Source organism: Meriones unguiculatus, chromosome 18 (genome assembly GCF_030254825.1).
Source record: "Meriones unguiculatus strain TT.TT164.6M chromosome 18, Bangor_MerUng_6.1, whole genome shotgun sequence".
Lineage (NCBI taxonomy): Eukaryota > Metazoa > Chordata > Mammalia > Rodentia > Muridae > Meriones > Meriones unguiculatus.
This window is the reverse complement of record NC_083365.1, coordinates 12,750,578-12,775,697: the sequence shown is the minus strand read 5'-3', so window position 1 is coordinate 12,775,697 and position 25,120 is coordinate 12,750,578. Positions and strand designations below refer to the sequence as shown.

Below are 25,120 nucleotides of genomic sequence, written 5' to 3'. Positions count from 1 at the left end.
ATACCCTTTTCCCTGCCTCCCCTCCATCAATCACTAAGACAATGCACCCCGGCTGGATCTTATGGAGGCATTTTCTCGGTTGAGGTCCCCCACCCCTTTAGATATCTCTAGTCTGTGTCAAGCTGGTGTAAAACTAGAAAGCTCATAGTATAAAGTAGCTCCTTGATGGAGCTACTTAGCAGTTAGAATTACAGCCTCTCTTCCAGGGCCTGCCTTGGCTGTAACATTGTTTCCTAATGCTCTTTTCCTCTCCAAAGCTGCAGGGTTTGTGTTTCTTTCCTGTTGCACTTTTCATTGTATACCTGCACATAAGCAGACTCAATAACAACCACACCACAGATTCAACATTACACAGTCTTGAAATTGTTGAAGAAATTAACCCTTTACTCTAAAAAAATGTGTATGAGCGTTGTGCCTGCATAAAGGTGTATTACATGCTTGGTGGCCAGACGAAGGTTATAGGGTCCTCCAGAGCTGGAGTCACAGGTGGTTGTAAGCACTCATGTGAGTGCTGGGAATCAAACCTGGGTTCTCTGGAAGAGCAGCCAAGGTCTTAACTACTGAGTTCTCTCTCCAGCCCCAGTCTAGTATTTTTAAAGTTAGCTTCAGGCAATGTGCTCAAGACACGGGTGGAAGGCAGCCGTATTCTTTGCCAAATTATCCCAGGAGTGGTCTGTAGCCTAGCTGCTAGCCTCATTCTCATCTGAACCCTCTTCAGCTGGGCCTTCTCTGACTACATTGCTTCCAGCACTACTGTCGTCTAGGCTCCACTAGAATGCCCCTATAAGCTCTCCTGATAGTGTTCGTTCTTCCACATTCCCCCAAAGTGCGTGGCCAGGTCCTTCACAGCAATACTCACTCTCTGGGACTTGTCCCGGTTTACTTTACATTGCTATGATAAAACACCATGACCAAAAGCAACTTGGGGAGGAAAGGGTTTATTCGGATCACAAGTCCATGTGAAGACCCAGCTTTGAGGAATGCCAGGACAGGTTGTCAAGGCAGGAACCCGGAGGCAAGCACTGAAGCAGGGAGACATGGAGGAAAGCCGCTTGCTGGCTTGCAACCCGTGGCTTGATCAGCTGCATTTGTTAGACGGCCCAAGGCAACCTGGCCCAGGGTGGTGCCTAGACGGTAAGCTGGGCCTGCCCACATCAAACATTAATCGAAAATGTAAAAGAATGAAACAAAGAAAACATGGCCCCACAGACTTGTCCGCAGGCCAATTTGATGTCTTTCCAAATGACCCAGCCTGGGTCAGGCTGACGAAAAACTAACCAGCACATTAATTTTCTGATGGGATTAAATGCAACTTCTATAAGAGAGAATTTATTTTGGCTTATGGTTGCAGATAGTCCAGCATGGCAGTGAGGCATGGTCACGAGCTACAAGCATAGCATCAGAAAAAGGAATCTGAGTGTCCACATCTTGAAATGCAAGAAGGAAGCAGCGAAAGCAAACTGAAAGCCCTACGGGACTTACACTCTCAGAGATTGCCTCAAGTGGTAAGTAAGGCCACGCCTCCAAACCCGCCCAGACAGTGATGGACCTCCCCCCACTCCATTCAAACCACAAGCAGGCTTTAGTGGAAGAGGGAGTGGATAAATACAGGTAAAGTGTGGTGAAAATAATTAAAATGCCCAAATAATAAAAAAATGGAAATCAGAAAGTAGATAAAGGCACCCACAATAGTTAAAGCTCATTTCTCCCTGATTTATGCACCTTGTTAGGTTTAATTAGGTCACTTAGTTTTATCTGTGAGGGTTTTTTGTTTGTTTTGGTTTTGGTTTCTCAAGACAGGGTTTCTCTATGTAACCTTGGCTTTCCTGGACTTGCTTTGCAGACCAGGCTGGCCTTGAAATCACAGAGATCCTCCTGCTTTTGCCTCTCAAGTGCTGGGATCAAAGGCATGCGCCACCATTGCCCAGCTAAAAACATTCATGTTTGTGTTTGCCCATTCTCTCTCTCTCTCTCTCTTTCTCTCTCTCTGTTTCTTCCTTCCTTTCTTTTTTCTTTCTTTCTTCCTATTTTTCTATCTTTCTCTTTTCTTCCTTTTTTTCTTTTCTTTTCTTTTTTTTTTTTGAGACAGGATTTCTTTATGCAGCCCTCGATGACCTGAAACTAGTTCTGTAGACTAGGCTGTCCCTGAAATGTGATCGTTTTGATAGAAAAGAATATTTTTATAATGACATCGAGGCCACACTGGTTCTGCTGATATTTTTAGGGGAATGTCTGATACCATCTCCAGAGTTCATGCGGTAAGTGATTTCTTAAAAATATGTAAAAGCACAAAGAAAAAGAAACACATTTTTGAATGAGAAAAAAATAGAACAATTTTCCTAGAAGGGGAAACAAAAGTATAAAACAAAAAGTATAAAAGCATAGCCCTGACAGAGGCAGATGAGGAGATTAATGGAATAAAGTGTTTCTCAACACAGCTCCAGAGTATAGACGCTTAGCATGTAGTAGAGGAAAGCAAATGTCAGTGTATACTGGATAACTTAGCCCCGCAGGAATAAAAGGTCTCCGCCGCCTACTGCACACGCACACCACATGATCAGGAAGAAAAATGTGTGTGTTTGTGTGTGCACATGCGTAACAAACTGAGAACATAATGTTCAAAAATTGAAAATTTATTTTTGAGGTAACAAACCATATAAATGTTGCCGACACTATAGCTTTGTGAGCTGCTTGAGGAACAAGGAAGATTCTCGCATGTCCTCAAAGAGACTAAGAAAAGAACCTCACAAGATTGTAAGAGTGAAAGCATTGAATAAAGGTTCAGTGTCCATCAGGAGATGCACTAATAATATGGCAGATTATTACCAAGACGACCACAGAGCAATGCAAAATGGATAAAACAGTTACGTTTCGACGTTAATAAATTCACAGGGTGTACTAAGCATAAAAAAGAAATAATGTTTCAAAATGTTGTCTACAACAGAATAGGTTTTACAAAGAATAAAAATGAAAAATACTACATGCTGTTTAAAGATAATGCGTACGTCATAACTGTATTAAACCGCGACTGGATAGAAAGCCAGCAAATTCAGGGCAATTTTTAAAAGAAATGTGTAGAAGATAATATGGGCAAAATGTTAATATTTTACAAAATGTTATAGTGATCCCAGGGATATTTTCTATTTTTTAACCACTTTAAGATAGAAAAATGCGTTTTCAACAGCCCACTAATTGAAGTTTTGTGTCTGCTGAATTTAAATCATATGTGCAGAAATTCTAGTTGGTAGTGGAAACTGGAAAATTAAGGATTGACCAAAATCAGAGACAGAGTGAATATCTGTTTTCCTCATCATTCAGTTGCCTTTGGGTGTAAAAAGAGTTCACTTGAAGTTCCATATCTTGAGCCTGAAACATCCCTAAATAACCCAAGTCCATCTCTCACAGTGTACAGAGGGAACGCATCTGTGGTGAAGGTGGAAGAGCGAAGAGCAAGAGGCTTGGATCCCCAACAGGTCCTTGCGTCTTCTCTCCACTTGAGCTCCTTAGAGACAGTAACAGGCAAGGTATTACAGGCCATGCAGAAGGAGAAGTCATTTGCTCGTTTGTTTCTTCATCCATGTATTAATTCCACGAGTACTTGTCGAATACACACTAAGTAGCCAGTTCTCTCCTTTTCCTGAATTCACGAGGAATCTCGGAAATTAAGCCTCTATTTACTACACCTCTTCTTGGGTCCCGACCTCTCTTCATATGCACATTCATTTTTTCCCCACCAGTCAGTATTTCTATTCTTTTGGATGTGTTCTTTTGGTTGACATCAGAGGACAGTTTAACAATGGGTGGGCAGAGTGTTTGGAGTTTTAGGTCTTGACTATTATTGCATCCTCACACCATCAGCTCTTAGAGGTTGGGAGATATTTGGAGAAAATGAGAGTATTCATACTCTCCTCTTGAGGCTCGATGACATTTGTGAGACTCTTTGAAGGTGTAGCCTGTACTTTCTGCGTGTTTACTCTGAAGTCCTCTTGCTACTCACAACCATGGCTGTAACCTCACTCTCTAAGCGACAAGGCCCATGTTCAAACTCACCTTTCACAGGCTCCATCGCCTGTATATGTAGATGGCTAGGGAACTCACCACCACAAGTACCTTGTAGCACACAAGGAAAGCCAGAAAAATATGGATAGATTTCTCTGAACCTAAAAAACACAGAGCAAAGGGGCCAACAAACAGGGTCAGGTGAGTTGAGAAGACCAATCTGAGGATGGTAGCCAGGGAGTTCCATGTATTTCCCAGTTCTGATCCCATCCTTGGGCTCATTGCTCTACAGTTAGCTCTCAGAAATAAGAGACTTATCAAGCTTTCCTTGAACTTTTTGCAACAAATACTGTTTAAAGATATGACAATCATCAGTCAATGTGCCAACGTGAATATAATAATGATTGCTTTGTCTCCAAGGTTTAGTTGTCACTTAAAGTACCCTTTGTTGTAATCTTAGAACATTGCTATTATCAGTAACATCTTATAGGTGAAGAAATGGAATCCCTGAGAGATAGTTGACTATGTTGACTAAATTTACGTAAGTGTAATTATTGGAAATTAGTGTGAAAACAATTTTACATAAATACAAATAATAGTAACAGCTGACATTTAGTGTAGGCAACATATCAATTAGCATTTAATTTTCGAAAGGATTCTATAAACTAGAACTCTGACTTAAACCCTATTATAGGTAAGTAGACTGGTGACCAAAGGTTATATGTTTGCTTAAAAGTGAAGTAGAAATAATTATCATTGGAATGGGCATAAGGCAGTCCCCAGATATGGCTGTTCAAGTAAGTCTTACAGAACAGTATACAGGCGAGCTAACCCTCATACACCCGAGACCGCTTTAAACCATAGTCCCGGAGACAAATACCTCATGGTCACTAGTGCATCGGCACTGAACTTTCTCTAGGGCACTGTCAAAGAGGTTGATTTGGTAGACCATTCTTCTAACAGCAATGGAAGAACCGTTCTGGATGGTCACTCTGGAGACCATTCTGCCTATTCAAGAAACTCCTAATTTGGGACAAGACTTCAGTGATTATGAAACTCCTTATCTCCCTGAGGTCTTCTGTAATGCAGTGAGATAACCCAGGTGACCCCCATCGGCCCCTGAGAAAAGAAGCAAACTTACCTAGGCTCCCAATGGTTTTGGACGTGGTGTAGGATACTGAGGACAGCATGACGCTGGCATGGATGGGAGGCTGCGCCTCATGTTCCACCTTGCAAGTGAGTACTTGATCCGGCCTCTGCCCTGATGTGTTTACAAATTTGAGGACTTCCAAGGTGAAGGACCCGTCCCCGTTCCTCCTAGGTGTAAGTTTATCCACACTCTTGAGCACGTGACAGTCCTCCAGCCAGGTGAGAAACACATCCTGTGGATAGAATCTCTGCACGTGGCAAGTGACAGCCACCAGACCAGAGAGGGTCGAAGACTGGGACACTCTCACTGTAGGAGGAACTGACAGAAATCCAGATAAACCAAATGGTCACTGCAGGAAACCTACTGGGAATCTTCTCTGAGGCTGTGGTCACCTGCTAGGGCCCCACCCACCACCTGCCACAAATAAGGCTTTAGGTTGCACAAACAGAGAAGTTTGGATCGATGAATGGACAGATGGGTTAAGGGGCATCTCTGACGTTTCTTCTTTTCATTTTGAGCTACAGAAAAATGAGGTATCAAAACCCATTGAGCAAACTACAAATCGGTTGGCTTACTCTGTGATTGGGTGATTCCAAGATTTGAAGAGTCACAGATGCTAGGTGTTAGAGAGCAGGGTTCTAAGATTTTTACATAGAAAAAAAAACAGCTCTTCAGTTTGGAGAAGTTAAATATTGGTCCAAGGTCTCAAGTAGCAAATATTAGGATTACAGCAGAGACAGAATGTTTACCACTATACAGCAGTCATAAGCATACTGTTAGTCTTCTGAGATTAGGGTCTGATGGCTTCTAAAAGGGGTTCAGCTGTAGTTTTCGGCATACAAAAGAATGTGTTCACAGTGGCAGGCCCTGAGGGAGGGGTTGGGAATCCCACTAGGGTCCTTTACAGTGGTATACGTGTGATGCAACCGCGTGGTAGAAACGTCACAGCACTAAGCTGAAGGCTGTGATCTAGGTTCAGGGCCTACCCTGACATCAAAGCCAACCAGACCTGTGTAGCTGGTTTTTCTCTGTCTGTAAGACTTTGAAATTAAGGCATTTTCTAAGGTCAAATCAGCTCTCCAACGTCTCAGTTGACAGATTTCAGCACTTGGTCTAGAAAAGATAATGTTAAGTCCTTATGTAATACAACTTGAAGGAAGTAAGGCTTTAACCCCTGAAGTCCTGATTTCAGACCAAAAAAAAAAAAAAGACATTTCTGCAGCAGAAAACCTAGCTAGAGATGTGTGTTCTCAGCAAGGAAAGGTTTGAAACAGCAGCTAATTTGATAAAGTAATTGGCTCGTTTGTAATTATGTTCTATGGCTTTTCTCCCTCACACGGTTGTCCTCGCTCCAGGGAATTATGTAAGGAATACTTGGGTACAGAGGCCTCCCGGAGGCCTCTGCTATTTGACATCCGTGCGTACTGGGGCTGATAAACACAAAGCAATCTGACTATGTAAATGCTGAGTTGCTCAGAGACCGCTCGGTCGTCAGCTTTACAATAGTGGGTGCCTTCATGTCTGGATCTGTTGCGTTTAAGAATGAGACAAATAGTTCAAGATATCAGTACAAATTAAGTGAGGCAGACCCTCCCCCAATAATGTGCTTAGTATTTTCCATGTACAATGATATCTTTGCTTCCAGAATGGCAGCACATTTCGCCAATTGTGCAGATACAAAAAAAAATAAAGAGGAAACTGTTTTGTAAATTTCAAAAGTCTTATATGCTTTAGGTAGTTAATTTTATTACTGGTCATTTTGGGGCCTTTAAGTTTACTCCTAGATATGAGACATCATGATTTCCCTGATTTTACAGATCTGCCAAGCCTTGGTACATTCTGTGAAAGTCAACAACAAACAAGGAGAAATTAGACTCGAATCCAGATAGAAGTAATGATCTAAGCGCAACAGAGTCCCTAAAATTTAGAAGCTCACAAGCCCATCAAATAGTCTTTCTATTGACTAGCAATGCCAAAAGTAAATCCCAGAGGGTAAATATCCTGTTTTCCAGAAGAAGGAAAAGAGTTCTGAGTGTTACTATAGATAGTTATAACAACAAATGGCACTTCTGCATAGCCGGTCTGAGCAGAGTTGAGTACTTTACAGATTCTGTTTCTAGCATCACTACCAAGTAAGGCCATTCCTCAGTGAGTAAACCAACACCAAGAGAAGCCCATATCCTATCTCAATGTCACCTTGACCAGAAAGAGAAAAGCCTTACCACAGAGGTACTGGTCCAAGTAGATGACCTTCTGGAAAACCACTAACAAATTCTGCTCAACCTGGCAGAGGACTGAAGATAATATGTCATCTCTCTCCAGTGGGATGGAAACAATGCTAGATACATTGTAGGTGTCCCCGCTGGAGAAGACGCTGGTCTGGGTCTGGAGGAGGCTGCGGTTGTTCTTCCGCCAGGTCACGGTCACCTGACGCGTGGACAGCGCAGAGGACATGTATTTCAATTGGATGTTTGTTCCAGGTGTAAACCGGTGCAGGGGGCCTTCAAGGTGGTGAGAGCTGTCTTTCCTTCCTGTAAGGAGAGAGGCCCCGCCTCACGTCAGTTTCCAGTGTGAACAACTTCCTGGAATCCCTCTTGCAAAGTCCCATCGCTTCCTCTTTCATGGAGATTTAAATATTTCCTTCTGATTGATTCTGCAGCTGTTAGCAGATGGCCAACAATAAGACCAAAGAGACCAACACCAAATAGAAAACGCCCACAGCAAAAAACAACGCCGTGCTGACAAGCTCTTCCAGAATTCATCAAATTCCCCAACAACTCTGCACGTAGCTTTTATAAGCCTCATCTCACAGACAAGGAAAAGGAGGCAACAACAGATGGGGAAGCATGTCCAAGTCCATAGTCAGTGACAGAGACAGGAGTTCAAATCCAGATCGTCTAGTTTCAGGGCCTCGGCCTCTGACCTTAAAATCAGTCTTTCCTTCAGGCCCTGCTACAGGGAGAGAACTCAATGCCCACAGGCATGTCACACAGAAAGTTTGGCAGCTTATGTGTATAGCGTTCGCGCACATGCGCACACACACACGCACACGCACGCACGCACACGCACGCGCACACACGCGTGCGCCCTAGCAGTTTAACTTTTCATGCCTCTGACTCCTAATTAGCAATGTGGGGTGAATCTCATTTGTCAGAGTTGACAAGTAAGGAAGCTGGTGTTAAATGTGGGGGGGGGCATAGCAATCACATCACAAGACATTAAAACCTCGAAGGATCACCCGAGGGCTTGTTAGTACCTTGAAAAACAAAAAAAAATAAACACTGGTGGCTCCTGCCCCACAGCTCTGCAAGTGACATTCCTACATTCCCAGGTCTAGTTTGGGGAGCAAGAGTCACCCCTAGATTTCCCATCCTCCGAGCCCATCTGCACACTTCTAGCTCCAGAAGTCCAGCTTTCACAGTGGATGGTCCTAGTAAGTCTACCCAGAACCCAGACTAACCATTTCGCTCTCTAGACAGGAATCTAGCTTTGGTCACACATTTCTTGCACCATCCCAGCATGAAGCAGGCAAGAATCATACGCCAGGCATTCAACCGTGGCAAGATATCCACATGTCTCATTGCAAAAACACAACAGTGAACGAATGACCAAGACAGTATGCCCCACCCCCAACAGTCATTAATCCTATAGAAACATTTTTCAGAGTTACCCAGATAAACCACAGGATAAAAAAGTAAAAGAAAAATTGTAAACACCATTAAAGAATTCAAAGAGTTTAAAGAAGACACAAACAGCTCAATGAATTTAAAGGATATAAAATAAATGCCTGAAAGATGCTCAAGAAAATTGAATCTGCTGAATAAAACAAAGAAGAAAATTCAGAAACTGAGAACTAAATTCAGTAAAATATATATATATATATATATATATATATATATATATATATATATAAATGTTAAAGAAAACTCAAGCTGAAATAGAGAAAAACCTCAACAACCCGCTCACAAAACTCAGGAAAAAACTTATAAGCAGAACAGCCGTGTCTGCTTGATTTTTGACAAAGGTGGCAAAATTATGCATTAGGAAAAGGTAGTCAATAAATGACGCTGGCAAAACTTGATTTCTGCCTGTAGAAGAATTAAATGAGGTTATTATCTTTTGCCTTATAGAAAGGTCAATTCAGAATGGATCAAAGACCTATAATTTAAAACCTGGAACTGAAATTTCTAGAACCAAGCATAGTCCAGTCAGATAATGGGGCAGACAAGAACTGGTTGGCTAGAACCAGCACCAGAACCAACCCCAAGTATCAAAGACGGAACTGAGCCTCTGGAAATTGTCATTAATTTCGGCAAGGCGTCAGAGTACAAAATCAACTTACAAGAATCTGTTTGTGTCTTTCTATACACTCATAGCATGCTACATCTCTGGGTTAGTTCTTTATTTGTCAGCGATTTTTCATACCGTCTGGCTTTCAGCCCAGCTCTGGGACAGGCACCAGGTAAACTTGGAGTCATCGTGGTAGAAGCTGTCCCGGTGTGTAGATACCATGCAGGAGCCAAGAACGGGGACACTTAGCAACTCTCGTTGATGAAACACATTTAAAAGGGAGTTGCTGGGGTCACACAGACGGGCATCGGCCACACCGATCCTGCGGTTTGATACTAATCCATTCAACTGCAAAGTCTGGCCGAATTCACACACAAGCCTGTCCTTCCTCCCAGAGCCGAGAGGGAGACAACGCAGAGGAAGAGGAACTCCCAACAAAGCCGCAGGCTCTCAGCCGCCGCTGAAGGGTAAGTACTTGATTGTGGGAGCTGAACGGCTCAGACAGATGTGACACTTCGGGAAAAGTAAATACCTTCTAATAAGATTTGAGAAGCGTTTTGTGACAATGCTCGGGTCTGTGTTCTCGGGTGACAGAGAGGATCAGACAGAAACACCACGTTTAGTTTGCGATCTGACAGCTGCCTTGTAGGCCCTAGTGCGGCTGGCTGTGACTCACGTCTTAGGCTCTGTCACCCCTCAAAGCGCGATATAGCAGTCAGTGGGAACACTGCTATGCATTAAGTGCTCCGCGGTGATATGCGGGGAGTGCTCCCTGTCTGATATGGAGTCAGTGCTCCACAGCTGACTGGATGCTAACCAGTCAGAGGATGCTCTGAGGATGCTAACCCAACAGAACCGGCGTGTGAGTAGATGCACACAGGAGTCAGTACTGAGGAGAGGGGTTCGGGAGGCTTGGAAAGGTGTGTGTTATTTGATATGTTAATATAAAATAGAAAGGGGCCCTGATGTCGAGAGAGGACACCCCGGCAGACCCTGTGGCGTCTGGCGCTGTCAGTGTGGTGCTGTCGTGAGGTCAGATATGCCAAGAGCAGGTGCAGGAGGAAAGTAGGACAGAAAAGAAAAACTGGAGTGTGAGTTAATTAGCGGGCTGTACTTATATAAGCATATATACATATGTGACAATAATGAAGTGGAAAGGGAATGGGGGACGTAGGAGGAGTTGAGAGAAAGAGTGTGGAGTGCGGTGATGTGAACACAGTAGCAATGTATACAATTCACACAATAATAATAAAATAAAACACGACAGAAAGCATCCATTTAGAGTTTATCACCCAGAGCTGTACATCTCACTGAACGGGTATTTTTTTTAGTTCTACCGGGCAACACAAATAAGCCCCAATGAAATTTAAAGGCGAGTGGGATCATTAACCCTGAGAATTCTTACAGCCGCCAGAAAAGAGCTACTTCTGCCACAGGGCTAGATAGAAATCAGGTGGAAGCTTGCTATGGAAATGAGCTGTTTGGCTGCCTGGCATCTCCACCCTTTAGAGCCCACATGCACTGTGAGGAAAAACCCACATGCTGCCTCGTCCCTGGCTTGCCTATGAGGGACGTATTATTCTGTCCCCAACACATCTGGAAGCATAGCGGGATCCCAGAAACAAGGAAGCTCTGGAGTGCAAGGTCACAGCGCCCTCTTGTGGGAGAAAGAGTACAAATCAGGAAAGAGTAAAATGGGGAAGAAAAATGGAAGAAGAAATTACCATCAGAACATGTGTGCAGAAAAAAAAAGTAGAGAGAGAGGGAGGGAGAGAGACAGGGAGGGAGAGAAGAGGGAGAAGAGAGAAAGAGAGGGGAGAGAGAGGGGTGGGGGGAGAGAGAGGCGAGTGACAAAGGGTAGTTATACACACTTTATATGACTCTTCCTTTTTTTTTTTTTTTTTCCTAGCTAGGGTGTTGATAATTCTGGGCCTCTTCAAAGTTGATGTCTAGAAACATTCAGCTGAATTCCCTGACCTGATTAATTGTCTTCCCAGAAATTACTTGGAGCCCAGAGATCCTTAACCTGAGCAATTTATTGCAACCAAGAGGAAAAAAAAAAACCAAAAAAAAAAAAAACAAACTTGCATTACTCTAAGTGCAGCAAAGGAGGCTCATTTCTTGGAAGAAGTGTCTGGAAGAGGGGGCGTGCAGCCGGGGTGGCTATGCATAAGCGACCTCACGAGGGAAGACTTCCTTTCTCTCCTGTCACCAAGGGGTTCCCCGAGCCCTTGGGCCGAAATGCCCTGAGGACATGAAGGAACCGAGGCACATACCTTTGGCCTTTTGGGGAGCTTCCAGGGTGATGATTTTCTTGACCGGAGGCTGGTCACCCTGGACCACCCAGCAGGTAAACTCACTCTTTTGCAGCAGGGCATCTTCCTGTAAGGTGTGCGTTAGAGAGTAAGTCCCGTCGGAGTTTCTGGTGGCCGGGGGGAACTCCACGGTCAGGATCTTGTGCCCATTCTTAGCCCAGACGAGGTGCAAATTTTGAGGGTAGAAGTGGTTTACATGGCAAGTCAAGTTCACTCTCGGCTGCGTACGGATCTCCGGGGGCTCCGTGGTGATGTTCAGTGTGGGGATAACTGGACGGGAGCAAGACGTAGACACGAGTGAAATCTTCCTACCGCCCTAATTCCCTGTCCCAGGAGGGATGATCTTGAATTTCTGAGTCTTCTGCCTCCGCTAAGCCATCTCTTCAGCCTCTCTCTTGTCCTCTAATCCAGCCAGGCTAATCTGCTGCCTATATGCCCGTGGGACCCTGCAGCAGGCTTGACCTACCAGGCCTGCACCCTTAGAGAAAGCTCACTCTCGTTCCTTCAGGAACCACACCCTGTCAGGAGCTCCACAGCTGTGGGGAAGGGGCTCACGAGGACCTCGATTTGTGCTGGAAAGGCTTCATCTCGGTGCTTGGACAGCTGCTCAGAGTTCATGAGTGGGGAGGGATCACGAGTCCACTTGTTTTTTAAATAGTTTTTCTATGTTTCATATAAGACAAATAGGGACATGATGCACAGCTGGAGACCCATGGACGTCTAATCTGACCTGAGTTTTAAATATTTCATATCGGCGATGTATGCTTATAGGAATTATTGAAATGAATTGCCCCACAAAAACAGAGACTGCAGTCATAGCACCCACAGCAGTGCCTGGCACACAGTAGCTCTTCATTATTTGTTGAGTGAAAAATACTTCACTCAATGCTGAAGATTTCCCAGAACTCAGGACCTTACCCACACATAAGCACTCCACCACGGGAGTACACTCCTAGCCCCCTTTCACTTATTTTTTTTCACTAAGTTGCTCAGGCTAGCCTTGAACTCAGGCTTAATCCTCACAGGTCTGGAACATGTCAAATTCCTGCCTCGGCTTCCTAAGAAGCTGAAAGTACATGCCTTATGCCACCAGGACCGGCTGATAATAAGTATTTAGAGATTTTTTAAGTGTTAGCAGTGATATAAACAGGACAAATGCGTTTAGAGAGGAATGCTAGCTCCATAGAACAGCAAGGTCAAACATTCGTAAACAGCTTTCACTGTGTTAGGCATAGTTCTTGGCATTCCGGAAGGAATAACTGGTTTAATCTTCAGAGGAAACTTACAAAACAGGTGTGATTTTATTCCAAAGTTTTGGGGAATCTGGGGCACGGAATATTTAAGAGACAAGGCCAGCATTCTGCAGCCTCCACAGGGGTGCAGCTAAGATCAAAGCCCAGCGGGGCAGCCCGAGAAACCGGTACTTTTCATCCATGTTCACGTGCCTGAGGCCAGCAAAAGCTCCATGCCTCCAGTGTAGCCCCAAGCACCCCGTTCACTGACACTCACCTCGGAGCACTTGAGAAAGATGAATGGTCGCTTTCAGGGGCTCACTGAGGTCCGCATGGGTGACTTCACAGGTGATCTGAGACAAGCTGTCTTGCTTGGTCAGTGTCACCCAGGCCTTGCTGGTGACATTGTAAGAGTGATTGTCGGCAGGCGCCACGTATGGCGCTGAGACTGGGTGCTCATCCCTGTTTTTCAACCAGCTGACACTGATGTTCCTGGAGCTGAATGGGCCAGCAGTACAGTCAAAGGACACCGGAGTGGAAGGGGTTTCTCTCTGAGCTGGGCCTTGCAGAGAGATGAACGGCTTCCCAGCTGAAACAAACCAAACAAAAGGCAGTTGTGGCTACCTTCTCAGGGTCGGAGGAACCAACGTGCAACAGTATGTGGACTGTCCCAAGGAGAATGAGAATTTCCCTTTTTCCTGAGGTTACTCTGTCAGAGCCTGAGAGCAATGGCTCCCTTAAGTCAAGGTGCATTTCCTGCACCCATGCTCGGGGTGACATATACCACCTCTGTCTCCACCACAACAAGCAAGCAGCAAACAAAATATGACTTCTATGGGGGAATGGATGCCCTGGGAAAACTCAAAATGTACCCAGATAGAAAAATGAAGAGCCATTCTAAGAGGGTGGTCAAAACAGGACATTTTGGGGGCTCAGAGGTTAAGAGCACTGCTTGCTCTTCCAGAGGTCCTGAGTTCAATTCCCAGCAACCATATAGTGGCTAACGACCATCTATAATGAGATCTGGTGCCCTCTTCTGGTGTTCATGTGTACATGCAGACAGAACATTGTATATATAATAAAATAAGTAAATCTTTAAAAAAAAAGCAGGACATTTTGAACAAAAACCTAAAAGAACTGAAGAATGAATAAAAACCATCTATGGAAGAGGACACAGTAATGATATTTTGGGACTGAGGGGACACACACACACACACACACACACACACAGAGAGAGAGAGAGAGAGAGAGAGAGAGAGAGAGAGAAGAGAGAATAATGCCTGGGCATATGCCAAATAACTTGACTATATGATCCAGCTGAATCACTCCTTGGTTACCTCAGGCAGGCAAGTCTTTAGAAGGCTTAAGAAGAAGGTTTGCTACAAGGCTGCAACACTGCTTTCCACAAGCGCAGGCCTAATCCTGAAAGCATAGCTTGCACAGTTTTTTCCTGCTGGGTTCCTCTGACCTACACCTTCCCCTGCACCGTGTCCAGGCTCACAGCCTTAGTTCTGGATATGCAGGAGGAACTGCGTACTCATTCCCTCTCTCTCACACACGCGTACCAGCTACCATCCCCGCTAGCTCCAGGCACACACTTCACATAACCCGTTTGCGTAGGGCGTCCTCCAACCTGCCCCTGCCCCATGTCTGCACTTAAAGGCATGGCTCTGGACACTCCCTTCACACAGAGCCATTGTCTGCGGAGTTCCCCTGACCCACAGCTACCCTGCCCCATCTCCTTGTTCCCAGGCCTAACTCCAAATGATCAGACCATACACCAGCTGTTCCTGGCCTACCTCCACTCAGTTGTTCCCTGTACTGACCCAATCTGATGCAAGCTATAATCTTACATCAGACACCCAACCAGAGAAAAAAGTCCACGTGCCAGGACATATCACAAACACACACACACACACACACACAAAATAATAAAGGACAGGAAAGTATGTCCCTACCCAAGCCTGCTAGTCCCACGTAAATGTTCTCCAGTGTGGATTACCTAGATGACCCTCAGAACACAGAACCTAAAGAACAATCAAAAACTCTATCAAATAAATCATGAAATTTAAGGAAAAGGAAATAAATGCACAAGAAAATATCTGTAGCTGAATGAAATGAGGAACAAAATTCAGAAGTCTGTAAAGAGAAATATTGAGAACTTAAGCTGCCGTGAAGGTAGAGCTAAATAATCAATAACACAATTAGACACTCAGGGGAAAGCCTCACAAATAGGATGTGACAAGTAGAAAATAAAATGACATGTTTTGGAGGTAAAGCAGAGGAATTGTACCACTCAAGCAAATATCATTATAAATATTAAAAACACGTAAAAGGGACATTCAGAAACTATGGTACACCATAAAAAAGACCAAGTCTTCACCAGATGGTGGTGGTGCACGCCTTTAACCCGAGCAGGGAGGCAGGGGCAGAGTTTGAGGCCAGCCTGGTCTACAGAGATTCCAGGACATCCAGGTCTACACAGAGAATCCCTGTCTCGAAAAACCAAAAGGAGAGAGAGAGAACAGATAAGATCAGAATGAAAACTCCCTGTAAATATTATAGTTTAAAAACATTAAGCGTACTGAACAAAGAGAGGGTACAAAAGCAAAAAGAGAAAACCCCAACTCATCAATGAAGGAAACCCCATTATGTTAGCCTCTGATTTCTCAATGGAAAATTTAAAAGTCTTGAGGAGTGACCTTCAAATACTCATCAAGAGATCACAAATGCCAGTCTAGACTGCTAGACCCAGCAAAGCTTTCTGCCATAGTTGAAGGAGAAAGAAAGCCTTCCCATCACACAAACGGGCTAAAAGAATTTATGTCCACGAAAGCAGCCCTCCACACTATCCTGGCAGCACTCCTCAGACTGAAGAGGGGGATAATCACAGCCATGTGACTAGAGAAAGACAAGTGATGCTACAATCACACCTTCCCCTGTCAGAATGGCTAAGATCAAGAGCACAACTGACAACAAAGGCAGGTGAGAGTGTGGGGAAAGGCAAACCCTCAGTCACTGTTGGTAGAATTGCCAACAGTTGCTGTCCCTCAGAAAATCAGCAGGGGGGAAAAACCCATGGGGAATTCTCACTAAGCTAAAAATAAATCTGCCATATGACCCAGCATATGCCCGAAAGGACTCAGCACCCTGCCCCGGTGACACTTGGTCAACCAGGTTCAGTTTTGCTCTATTCCGTAGTTAGAAGGCATACCTCCGTCCTGGGAGTACCCTCCTCCACCTCATGCAGCGAGGACCATGACAGAGTTCTCACTACTCTAAATAAAACCTCTAATCTAGGGCCTCTCCCCTAAAAGTAATAACGTTGACCCCTTCTTCTGGGGACAGTTTTTGGAGATTCCGAGCAGTGTTTTGCTGAAGCCGTGCTGTGTTCCCTTGTGCCCCTATTGTGCTCAGACTGTGTTGTACTTTAGGGTCTCAGTGACAAGAGCCCTTCTTCCGAAGTCAAGTAGCAGGAGGAAGACCAGTAAAGCCCAACAATGACAAAGACAGAAGGATAGTAGAGAAGAGCGCAGGTGGCCAAGGGCTCTGACACCTTCAGGTCTGTTTTCTTCTGCTTTATGTATACCTGACTCCTGGCGGTTATAAAACACTTCTGGGTACAGGTGTTCAGTTTTACCCACAATCCAGCTACGGGAGGACAGTGTTATGGCCTCCACCTCCTTGGAGAGCAGGGACACAGAGATGTTTAGTAACACGCTCAACGTCACATAGCCTGTCAGTGACTAAGGACAGTTTAGCAGGCTTATCCGACTTTGGATCCAGGATTCATTACTCGGATTTATTCCAGGTTCGTATTCTCTTTCCCTTTCCCTCCCTCCCTCCATCTTCTTCCCTTCCCCCTTTCTATATTTATAAGTGAAATACATCTCATGCTTGTAGATCCAGCATCCACTGATTCCAGAGCTGACTTCACAGAGCACAGGCTCTTTCCTCGCCACTAGGCCTCCTAGCCCCCCGACTCCCTGTGTCACCTGTTCTTCCTCTGATTCCCTAAAGTCCTTCTAGACCCCTTTCCTTAAAAGGTCTACAGCATGGAAAAGATATTGTCAGCCCAGGAAGGAACCCTGGGACATTTCCTCCTGCCTGAAACGGGATTTTACCACCTCTGAGTGCTCTTCCACATGCTCTGAGGATGCCCATGGCCAAGGCTTACCTGCAAATGCCAACAGCAGTGTGGACAGAAGAGGCTGCAGGCCCAGAGCTTTCCAAAGTGTGGTAGCCATGGTGAAGAAGCATCAGCCCTAACATGTGATGGGTGACAAACCTGGACGAAGCTCTGCAGGAGCCTAGGAGCCTCTGGCTGGGTTTCTTCCCAGCCTGGGCTGCCTTATATATCCCGGTTGCCCACACTTAGCAGGGCCTGGGCAGAAATTTGAGCCACGATGAGGGAAGTGGTCATTGTGGCTAAGATCTCTGCCCGTCCCCCAAGCCCACAGCCAAAGAAGGTTTACCAGTTTGGCTGGGGGCTGGTTTTCTGGGACCCCCCCCCAAGATTAGGGAGGGACCGAGCTTCTGCCCACAGAGCTGGCCTCTGATGTACAGAGCCTTAGATTCCCTTTTCCTGGAGGGACCTACACATTCAACAGACATCACTGTCACCCAGTCTACTGCTCTAGAACAACTTCTAGAATTAGAGAAAATAGAGGCTGAGTCCCAGAAAAGCAGGCACAGTGAGCCGTGTAAGAACAACCAGATACAATGAAGACAGGGTATGTGCTTAAAAAAAACCTGGGTCTCTACTTACCCGGGTTCATAAATGTTACCTGGGCATTTCCTGTTGTTCAGAATCATCTAATAATTACCAAGCTCCAGAAAAAAAATGACCCTGAGACAAAGCAGCCTGTTCCTCTGACCTGATAGGGCAAGAAACCTTGGTTTCTCTCTGTCCCTTACTCTGCTGTATCTAAATTCTCAGCCGTTCACTTGTGGACATATGGTCTGGCTTTTGGTTTTGAAAGCTTTTGCTTGGTTTAGTTCTTTGTAGCACTAGGAATTGGTCTAATGCCTTTATGTATGTTAAGCAAATATGCTATCACTGTGCTACAACTCCAGCCTTAACTGACTGGTTTTTTAAATTCTTTTCCCCTATGAAAAATAATTTGACATGAAAGATGCTGGGTGTCCTGGCTGCATAGGAGAAAGACCATAACAATAAGGAGACCCTTAGTGTCAGGTGTGTCCCCAGAACTGATGGTGAAGCAAGCCCGCCTTCCTTCCTCCCTCCTGGATCTCCCCAGATTCCCTCACCAGTGTGTTCAATCAACTAATGTGGGGAAGGAACTGAGTGAAATCATCCAGCCTGCAAGGAAAACTTTGATGGAAGTGTCTCCCTTTCTTCCAACACCATCACCCAACTAATCAGGATACTCCCAGAAAGATAACTTCTTAGAGACCCAGGGTCTCCCAGGAAGAAATGGGTCTTCTTCCTTCCGGTATAGGTTTACTGGATTAGATCTTCAATCCCTGTTGGTCCACAGGAAAGGGGGGAAGTGAGAAGAGATGGCCTAGTGAGGAAATAAAATGGAAAGGAAACAGCTGGAACTTCCTCCAGGCAGAGTGATAGTGGGTGAGGGGAAGGCAGGTGGAGAAACCAGTGTGAAGGAGGAACTTATTCTGGGTAATGGCTCCTGGCAAGAGGTCCCAGATGCAAAGATTCAGCATGGACTCCAAGATTGAGCAGCAAAGCTGAGTCAGGTAATCAGATCCAAGCAAGATAAGAAAGGACACAGATCCTTTAGGAATGGAGAGATGGGTCACTCCTCCAGAAAAGGAGCCAAGACCCACTAAGGTGCTTGCTAAAAGTGGAGGGAATACAGAATGAGCAGTAGAGGAAGGTAATTATTAATGACCAGCTAAGGCTAGGTGACCAGTTGAAGATTCGAGAACTATATTGACAGGAGAGTTTCTGTCAACACTGAAGAAGGAAAAAACAGGGAACAGGACAGGAGCCTACCTCAGAGGGTAGGCTCTGAAAGACTCTACCCAGCAGAATATGGAAGCAGATGCTGAGACTCACAGCCAAATTCTGGGCATAGTGCAGGGAATCTTATGAAAGAAGGAGGAGACAGAAAGACCTGGAGGGGGCAGAAGCTCCACAAGGAGAGCAACAGAACCAAAATATCTGGGTCCAGAGGTCTTTTGTGAGACTGATACCCCAACCAAGGACGATGCATGGAGATAACCTAGAACCCCTGCACAGAGGTAGCCTGTGGCATCTCAGTGTTCAAGTGGGTTCCCTAGTAAGGGGAACAGGGACTGTCTCTGACTTGAACTCAATGGCTGGCTCTTTGATCACCTCCCCTAAGTGGGGAGAGGGGAGCAGCCTTACTAGGCCACAGAAGAAGAAATGCAGCCAGTCCTGATGAGAACTGATAGGCTAGAGTCAGATGGAAGGGGAAGAGGACCTCCCTTATCAGCGGCCTGAGGGAGGGGCATGGGAAAAGAAGGAGGAGGGAGGGTAGGGTTGGCAGGGGATGAGGGAGGGGGCCTCAGCTGGGATACAAAGTGAATACATTGTAATAAATAAAAAGGAAAAAAACAGCTGGGATACAAAGCGAATAAATTGTAATAAATAAAAAGGAAAAAAACAGGTGTCTATAGGTGTATGAACATTTCTTGGTCTTCAATTTTTGTGCCAATACCATACTGTTTTTATTATTATAGCTCTGTAGTACAATTTAAGAGTAGGGACAGAAGTTACTTTAGTATTCAGGATTGTTTTAGCTCTCCTGGTTTTTTTGAGTTTCCAGATGGAGGTGAAAATTGCCCTTTCAAGTTTTGTGAAGAACTGTTAAAATTTTGATGGGGATTGGATTGAATCTGTAGATTGCTTTTAGTAGGATGGGCCCTTTTCACTATATTAATCCTAGAGATACCATGAACATAGAAATCTTTTCCTCTTCTGATATCTTCTTCAATATCTTAAAGTTTTATCATACAGGTATTGGTTAGATTTACCTCAAAATGTTTTATGTTTCTGAGGGTACAGTGAAATGTGTTGTTCCCATGATTTTTTTTTAATCTATTTATCATTTGTGTATAGGAGAGCTTCTGATTTTTATTTGTTAATTTTGTATTCTGTTACTTTGCTGGAAGTGGTTATCAGCTAGGAATTACCTAGGCTGATTTTTAGGGTTACTTATGTATGCTATCATCCTCTGCAAATAAAGATATTTTAACTTTTTCCCTTCCTAGTTGTATCCCCTGATCTCCTTACTCTGCTCTAGCTAAGACTTCAGTTACTAAACTGAATAGATATGGAGAGAGTGGACAGCTTGTTTTGTTCCTGATTTTAGTAGAAAAGCTTTGAGTTTCTCTCCACTTAAGTTGGTGTTGGCTATGGGCTTGCTGTAAACTGCCTTTACTGTGTTTAGACATGTCTCTTGTATCTCTAATATCTCCAAGACTTTTATCATGAAGGAGTGTTGCATTTTGTCAAAGGATTGTTTTCTGCATCTAATGAGATGATGTGGTGTTTGTCATTTAGTTTATATGGTGAGCTACATGTATGAATTATATGTATATTGAACCATCCTAGTTTTGCTGGGTTAAATCCTACTTGATCACGGTGGAGGATCTTCTGATGTGTTCTTGAATTCGGTTTGCAAAGCATTTTATTGAGAATTTTTGCATCTATGTTCAAAAGGAAAATAGGTCTGTAATTCTCTTTGTTTGGTCTTTATGTGGTTTGGGTATCAGGGTAACTTCAGCCTTGTGAAATAAATTGGGCAATGTTCCTTCTGCTTCTATTTTATAAAATAATTTAAGACGTATTGGCATTAACTCTTCAAAATCTGATAGAATTCTGCTCCAAAACTGTCTTGCCCTTGGTTTTTCTTTCTATTCCTATTTTGTGGAATAATTTGAAGATTATCAGGAATAACTCTATTTTGAAAATCTGATAGAATTCTGGCCCTGGTCTTTTTTTGGTTGGGAGATTTAAATACTACTTATATTTCACTACTGGTTATAACTATTTAAATTGCTTATTTGATCTTGATTCAACTTTGATAGGTGGTCTACCTCAAGAAAACTTCCCATTTCTTTCAGATTTTCCAATTTGGTAAAGTATAGGTTTTTAAAGTATTTCCTTATAATTTTATAAAATTTCCTCATAATATTCTGTTTTTCTCCATGTTTGCTGTTATGTCTCCCTTTTTGTTTTTAATTTTGTTTTTCTGGGATCTTCTAGCTCCACCTTTTAGTTAAGTGGCTAAGGGTTTGTCAATCTTATTTATTTTACCAAAGAACCAACTCCTTATTTTATTTATTCTTTGTATTAATTTTTATTTGTTTTATTGATTTCAACCCTGAGTTTGATTCTTGACATCTATTCTTTTTGGATGTTATTTCTTCATTTTGTTCTAGAGGTTTCAAGTGTGCTGATTAAGTTACTAATATGCGATCTCTCCATTTGTGTGTGTGTGTGTGTGTGTAGGTATTTAATGCTATATGAACTTAGAATTGCCTTCATTGTGTACCATAAGTTTGGGTATACTAGGTTTTCATTTTCATTCATTTCTAAAAAGTTTTTAATTAAAACTTGTTTTTTCTTTACTAACTTCTGTCTTGCCCCATTTTCTCTTTCAGCATTGAGCTGTTCAGCCTCGATGAGTTTGTAAGCCGTTATTTCTTTGCTGATATCCAGCTTTAGTCTGCGGTGGTCAGACGGGCTGCGGGGTGTTATTTCAATGTTCCGGTGTCTGTTGAGAATTGCTCAGTGTCCATGTGTGTGGTCAGTTTTGGAGAATGTTACATGAGCTGCTGAGAAGGTGTATTCTTCTCTATTTGGGTGAAAAGAATATCTATATTTTTATCTATTTGGTCCATTTGATTTGTGACATCAGTTAGTGCTAGCATTTCTCCATTCATTTTTTGTCTGGATAACCTGTTATTACCAAGAATGTGAGATTGAAGTCACCCCCTAACCGTATTTGAGGGTCAAGTGTGACTTAAGCTCTAGTGATGTTTCTTTTATGAAAGTGTTCTTGTGTTTAGTGCACAGATGTTAAGAACTGCAATGTCATCCTGGTAGATTTTTCTTTTTGATGGATGTGCGGTGTCCTTCCCCATCTCTTCTGATTGGTTTTGTTTTAAAGTCTTTTTTTTTTTTTTTTTGTCAGATATTAAAGTGGCTACGAGGACTTGCTTCTTAGGTGTGTCAGCTTTGACCATGTTTTTCCATCCTTTTACCCTGATGTATGTCTGTGTGTTTCTTGGGTGTAGCCAGAGGTTTTTCAGTTAGCCTGTGTCTTTTTATTGGGAAGTGAGTCCATTGATGAGTCCATTGATGTGGAGCTATCAGCGAGCAGTGTTTGCTGACTTCATTATGTTGTGGTGGTGGTGTGTCGATTTTCCCTTGCTTCCTTTGATTTGCTGCTCTGGTATAATTTACTCCTTCTGTTTTCTGGGGTGTCATTAGTGTCTTCAGGTTGAAGTTTTCTGTCTGGTACCTCCCCTGGGGATGTGTTTTAAATTTTGTTTTATCATGGACTGTGATTTTAAAGGAGCCCACTGTTGACTTTGAACTTTTAAAGAGATCTTGAATTTTAAAAAAGACTATTTTAAGAATACTGAATTTTTAAGTGTTTAAGCTTTGAAGGCTGTGGGACATTTACAGTGTAATGGGGATTTACATGTGTGGTCGTGGAGATGAACAGGAAAGGAAACGTTGTGGCTTAACAGTGATCTGTTTGTGTGTCAAGCTGACGAAGGCTCTATTGTGCTGGCTAATTTTATGTCAGCTTCACACTGAAGTTGACACTACTGAAGAGGAAGGAACCCCAGTCAATAAAATACCTCTGTAAGATTGGGCTGTAAGCCTGTATGGACTTTTCTTAATTGTTGATTGATGTTGGAGGGCCCAGCCCAGTGTGGTGTGTGGGTGTGGCCACCCTGGGCTCATGATGCTGGTTCTATGAGAAAGCAGGCTGAGCAAACCAAGAAGAGAAAGCCAGTGAGCAGCACCTTCCACAGCTCCTGCCTCCAGGTTCCTGCCCTGTTTGTGTTCCTGTCCTGACATTTTTCAAGAATGAGCGGTGATACGGAAGCATAAGACAAGAAAATCCTTTCCTCCCCAAGTTGCTTTGGTCATGGTGTTTCATGACAGCATAGACACCCACACTAAGACAGGACTTGAGGATAGTATGTTTAATAACTTTAAAAATTGTGCTTAGAGTCAGGCATGGTGGCACATGCCCAAGTGCACTGCCAGCCCTTGGGAGGCAGAAGCAGGCAGATCTCTGTGAGCTCAAGGCTGGCCTGGTCTACACAGCAAATTCCAGGACAGCCAGGGCTACCCAGAGAAACCATGACTCAAAAAAACCAAGGTAGGGTGGGTTATCTAATCCAGATAATCGCTTTAGTTTTTGATAACTTTGTTAAACTTTAGCCACTTGGGAAAACTGAGCCAAATCAAAGCCAAGACTTATTTAAAACTCTTTGGGATGTTTTGTTTAGAATTCATCTAGATTATATAGATTTATAGTGTATGGCCAATAATGCTGTCCTTCTGGGTATTCAGCAAAGCTTGAAAGCCTACACAAAAAGGAATCAGAGGGTCAAAGGGGAAATCCAATATTTTGGCCCTTAAAATCCATGGTAAAGCCTGGCCTGGTAGTGCACATAGAGAAAGCCTTTCTCAAACAACAACAACAACAACAACAACAAAAACCAGAAAAAGAATCCACGGTGAACCAGGATCCTAGGGACAATGAGACTCTTGTGATAAGTTGCTTTCCTTTTGATCAAAGAGCCATTAGGTCTACAGAGATTCAACTCTAGCCAAAGTGCATCCTACAAGAAAGGAAGTCCCCAGGGACCTCAGGCTACATGTGACATGGGACTCTACACCATTGCTAAACAAGTATGTGAGAGGAATGTAACTTACCATTGAAAACTTACCATTGAAAGGGGGTTATAAAAACTAAAATGCATACAGGGCAGAGCCCTGGATCTTCAGCTAGACAAAGACTTTCCCTCTCCCCACTGCTACTGCTGCTGATGTGGGTAAATTCATCTGTCTCCTGCTGCATGCAAAAGGGAAACATTGTTGCTGCCCGGGGCAACCACAGAGCCCACTGAGAAACAAAACTAGCAACTTCCCCAAAATGGGGGGTAGGGGGGAGGAGTGGAGGAAGAACTGGCCACTGGGACAAGCCACATTGAATCCCAGCCTAATTAAGTAAATAGGACCCCAATTACAACCAGAAATGGCTGTTTCAGGCCATTTCTGAAAAGGGGGACTATTGGGCATTTAAAGAGAAAAGATACCCATCCCTGAGGCCACTGCCCCTGCATCGGTGAAACGGTTCCATTAGAAAACTCATGTCAGCCAGAGAGCTCTGGAAACGATGTCAGACTGACAACTCTGTTTTCTGACTCGCCAGAACACCCAGCGAACTTGTGAGCAATATGACCCTGTGCCCAGAATAACCCATGACAGTGACTTAGGCCCTCCCTAAGTACAGAATTTTTGAAAAGCCCAATTTAAAAAAAAAAAAAAAGGTTGTTGGCTTTATAGAACTTCCCCAAATCAGGGGTTACAGATACTTGCTTGTCTTTGTACCTTCTCCAGCTGGATAAAAGTCTTTTTTCTACTCATCTGAGGTATCCCAGCTTCTAAGAGAAGTGGTCCCTAGGTTTGTAATTCCTATTACTACAGGGTCAGACAGAGGGCCAGCACTTACAGCAAATCATACAAAACCTTATTAGAGAAAGGACACAGTGCCTTTGTTCATTTTGGTTTTACTTTTGCTAAGTAAGTCTGCTAAGAATTAGAGATGGAGACTGAAATACTTTGATAAAATGGACTAAATTTAAAAGACATAATGCTTGCATATCAGGACATCCCCAGGCTAAAACAGTGCTCCTTCCCTTGGACAGGACACAGATCCCACGGGGGTAGCTGCATGCCAGGTGATGAATGCTGCAGAATAGGAACACGTGGGAAACAAGGCTTGCGGGAATCCATTGCTCCTGTTCCGGACTACACGGGCAAAGCCACCAAATTCCTCCTTCACCACAGGGAAGGCGAGCTACTTCTCATGTCTCACACAACAGGGGGATAAGTTCTCTTGTCTAATGTGGCATCTTGGAGCCTGAACCCACAC

At 43.8% G+C, this 25,120-nt stretch overlaps 1 protein-coding gene across 2 annotated transcripts in view; it reads right to left on the bottom strand.

Annotated features, from left to right (window-relative positions):
* Positions 1-2,643: 2,643 nt before the first annotated feature.
* LOC110542277 (signal-regulatory protein beta-1-like) overlaps positions 2,644-25,120 on the bottom strand; it is a 36,367-nt gene continuing 13,890 nt past the window's right edge. Inside the window, exons 1-6 of one of the 2 annotated variants that reach the window (XM_021628905.2) lie at positions 17,164-17,301; positions 13,264-13,575; positions 11,716-12,024; positions 7,372-7,680; positions 5,141-5,467; positions 2,644-4,160 (exon numbers count right to left, since the gene is read on the bottom strand). In XM_021628905.2, the coding sequence (XP_021484580.1) occupies positions 4,054-4,160; positions 5,141-5,467; positions 7,372-7,680; positions 11,716-12,024; positions 13,264-13,575; positions 17,164-17,233 (1,434 nt within the window). In that variant the 5' untranslated portion in view covers positions 17,234-17,301 and the 3' untranslated portion in view covers positions 2,644-4,053. Of the gene's footprint in view, positions 4,161-5,140; positions 5,468-7,371; positions 7,681-11,715; positions 12,025-13,263; positions 13,576-17,163; positions 17,302-25,120 lie in introns of those variants that run through there. The other variant, XM_060371506.1, reaches the window with a different exon arrangement.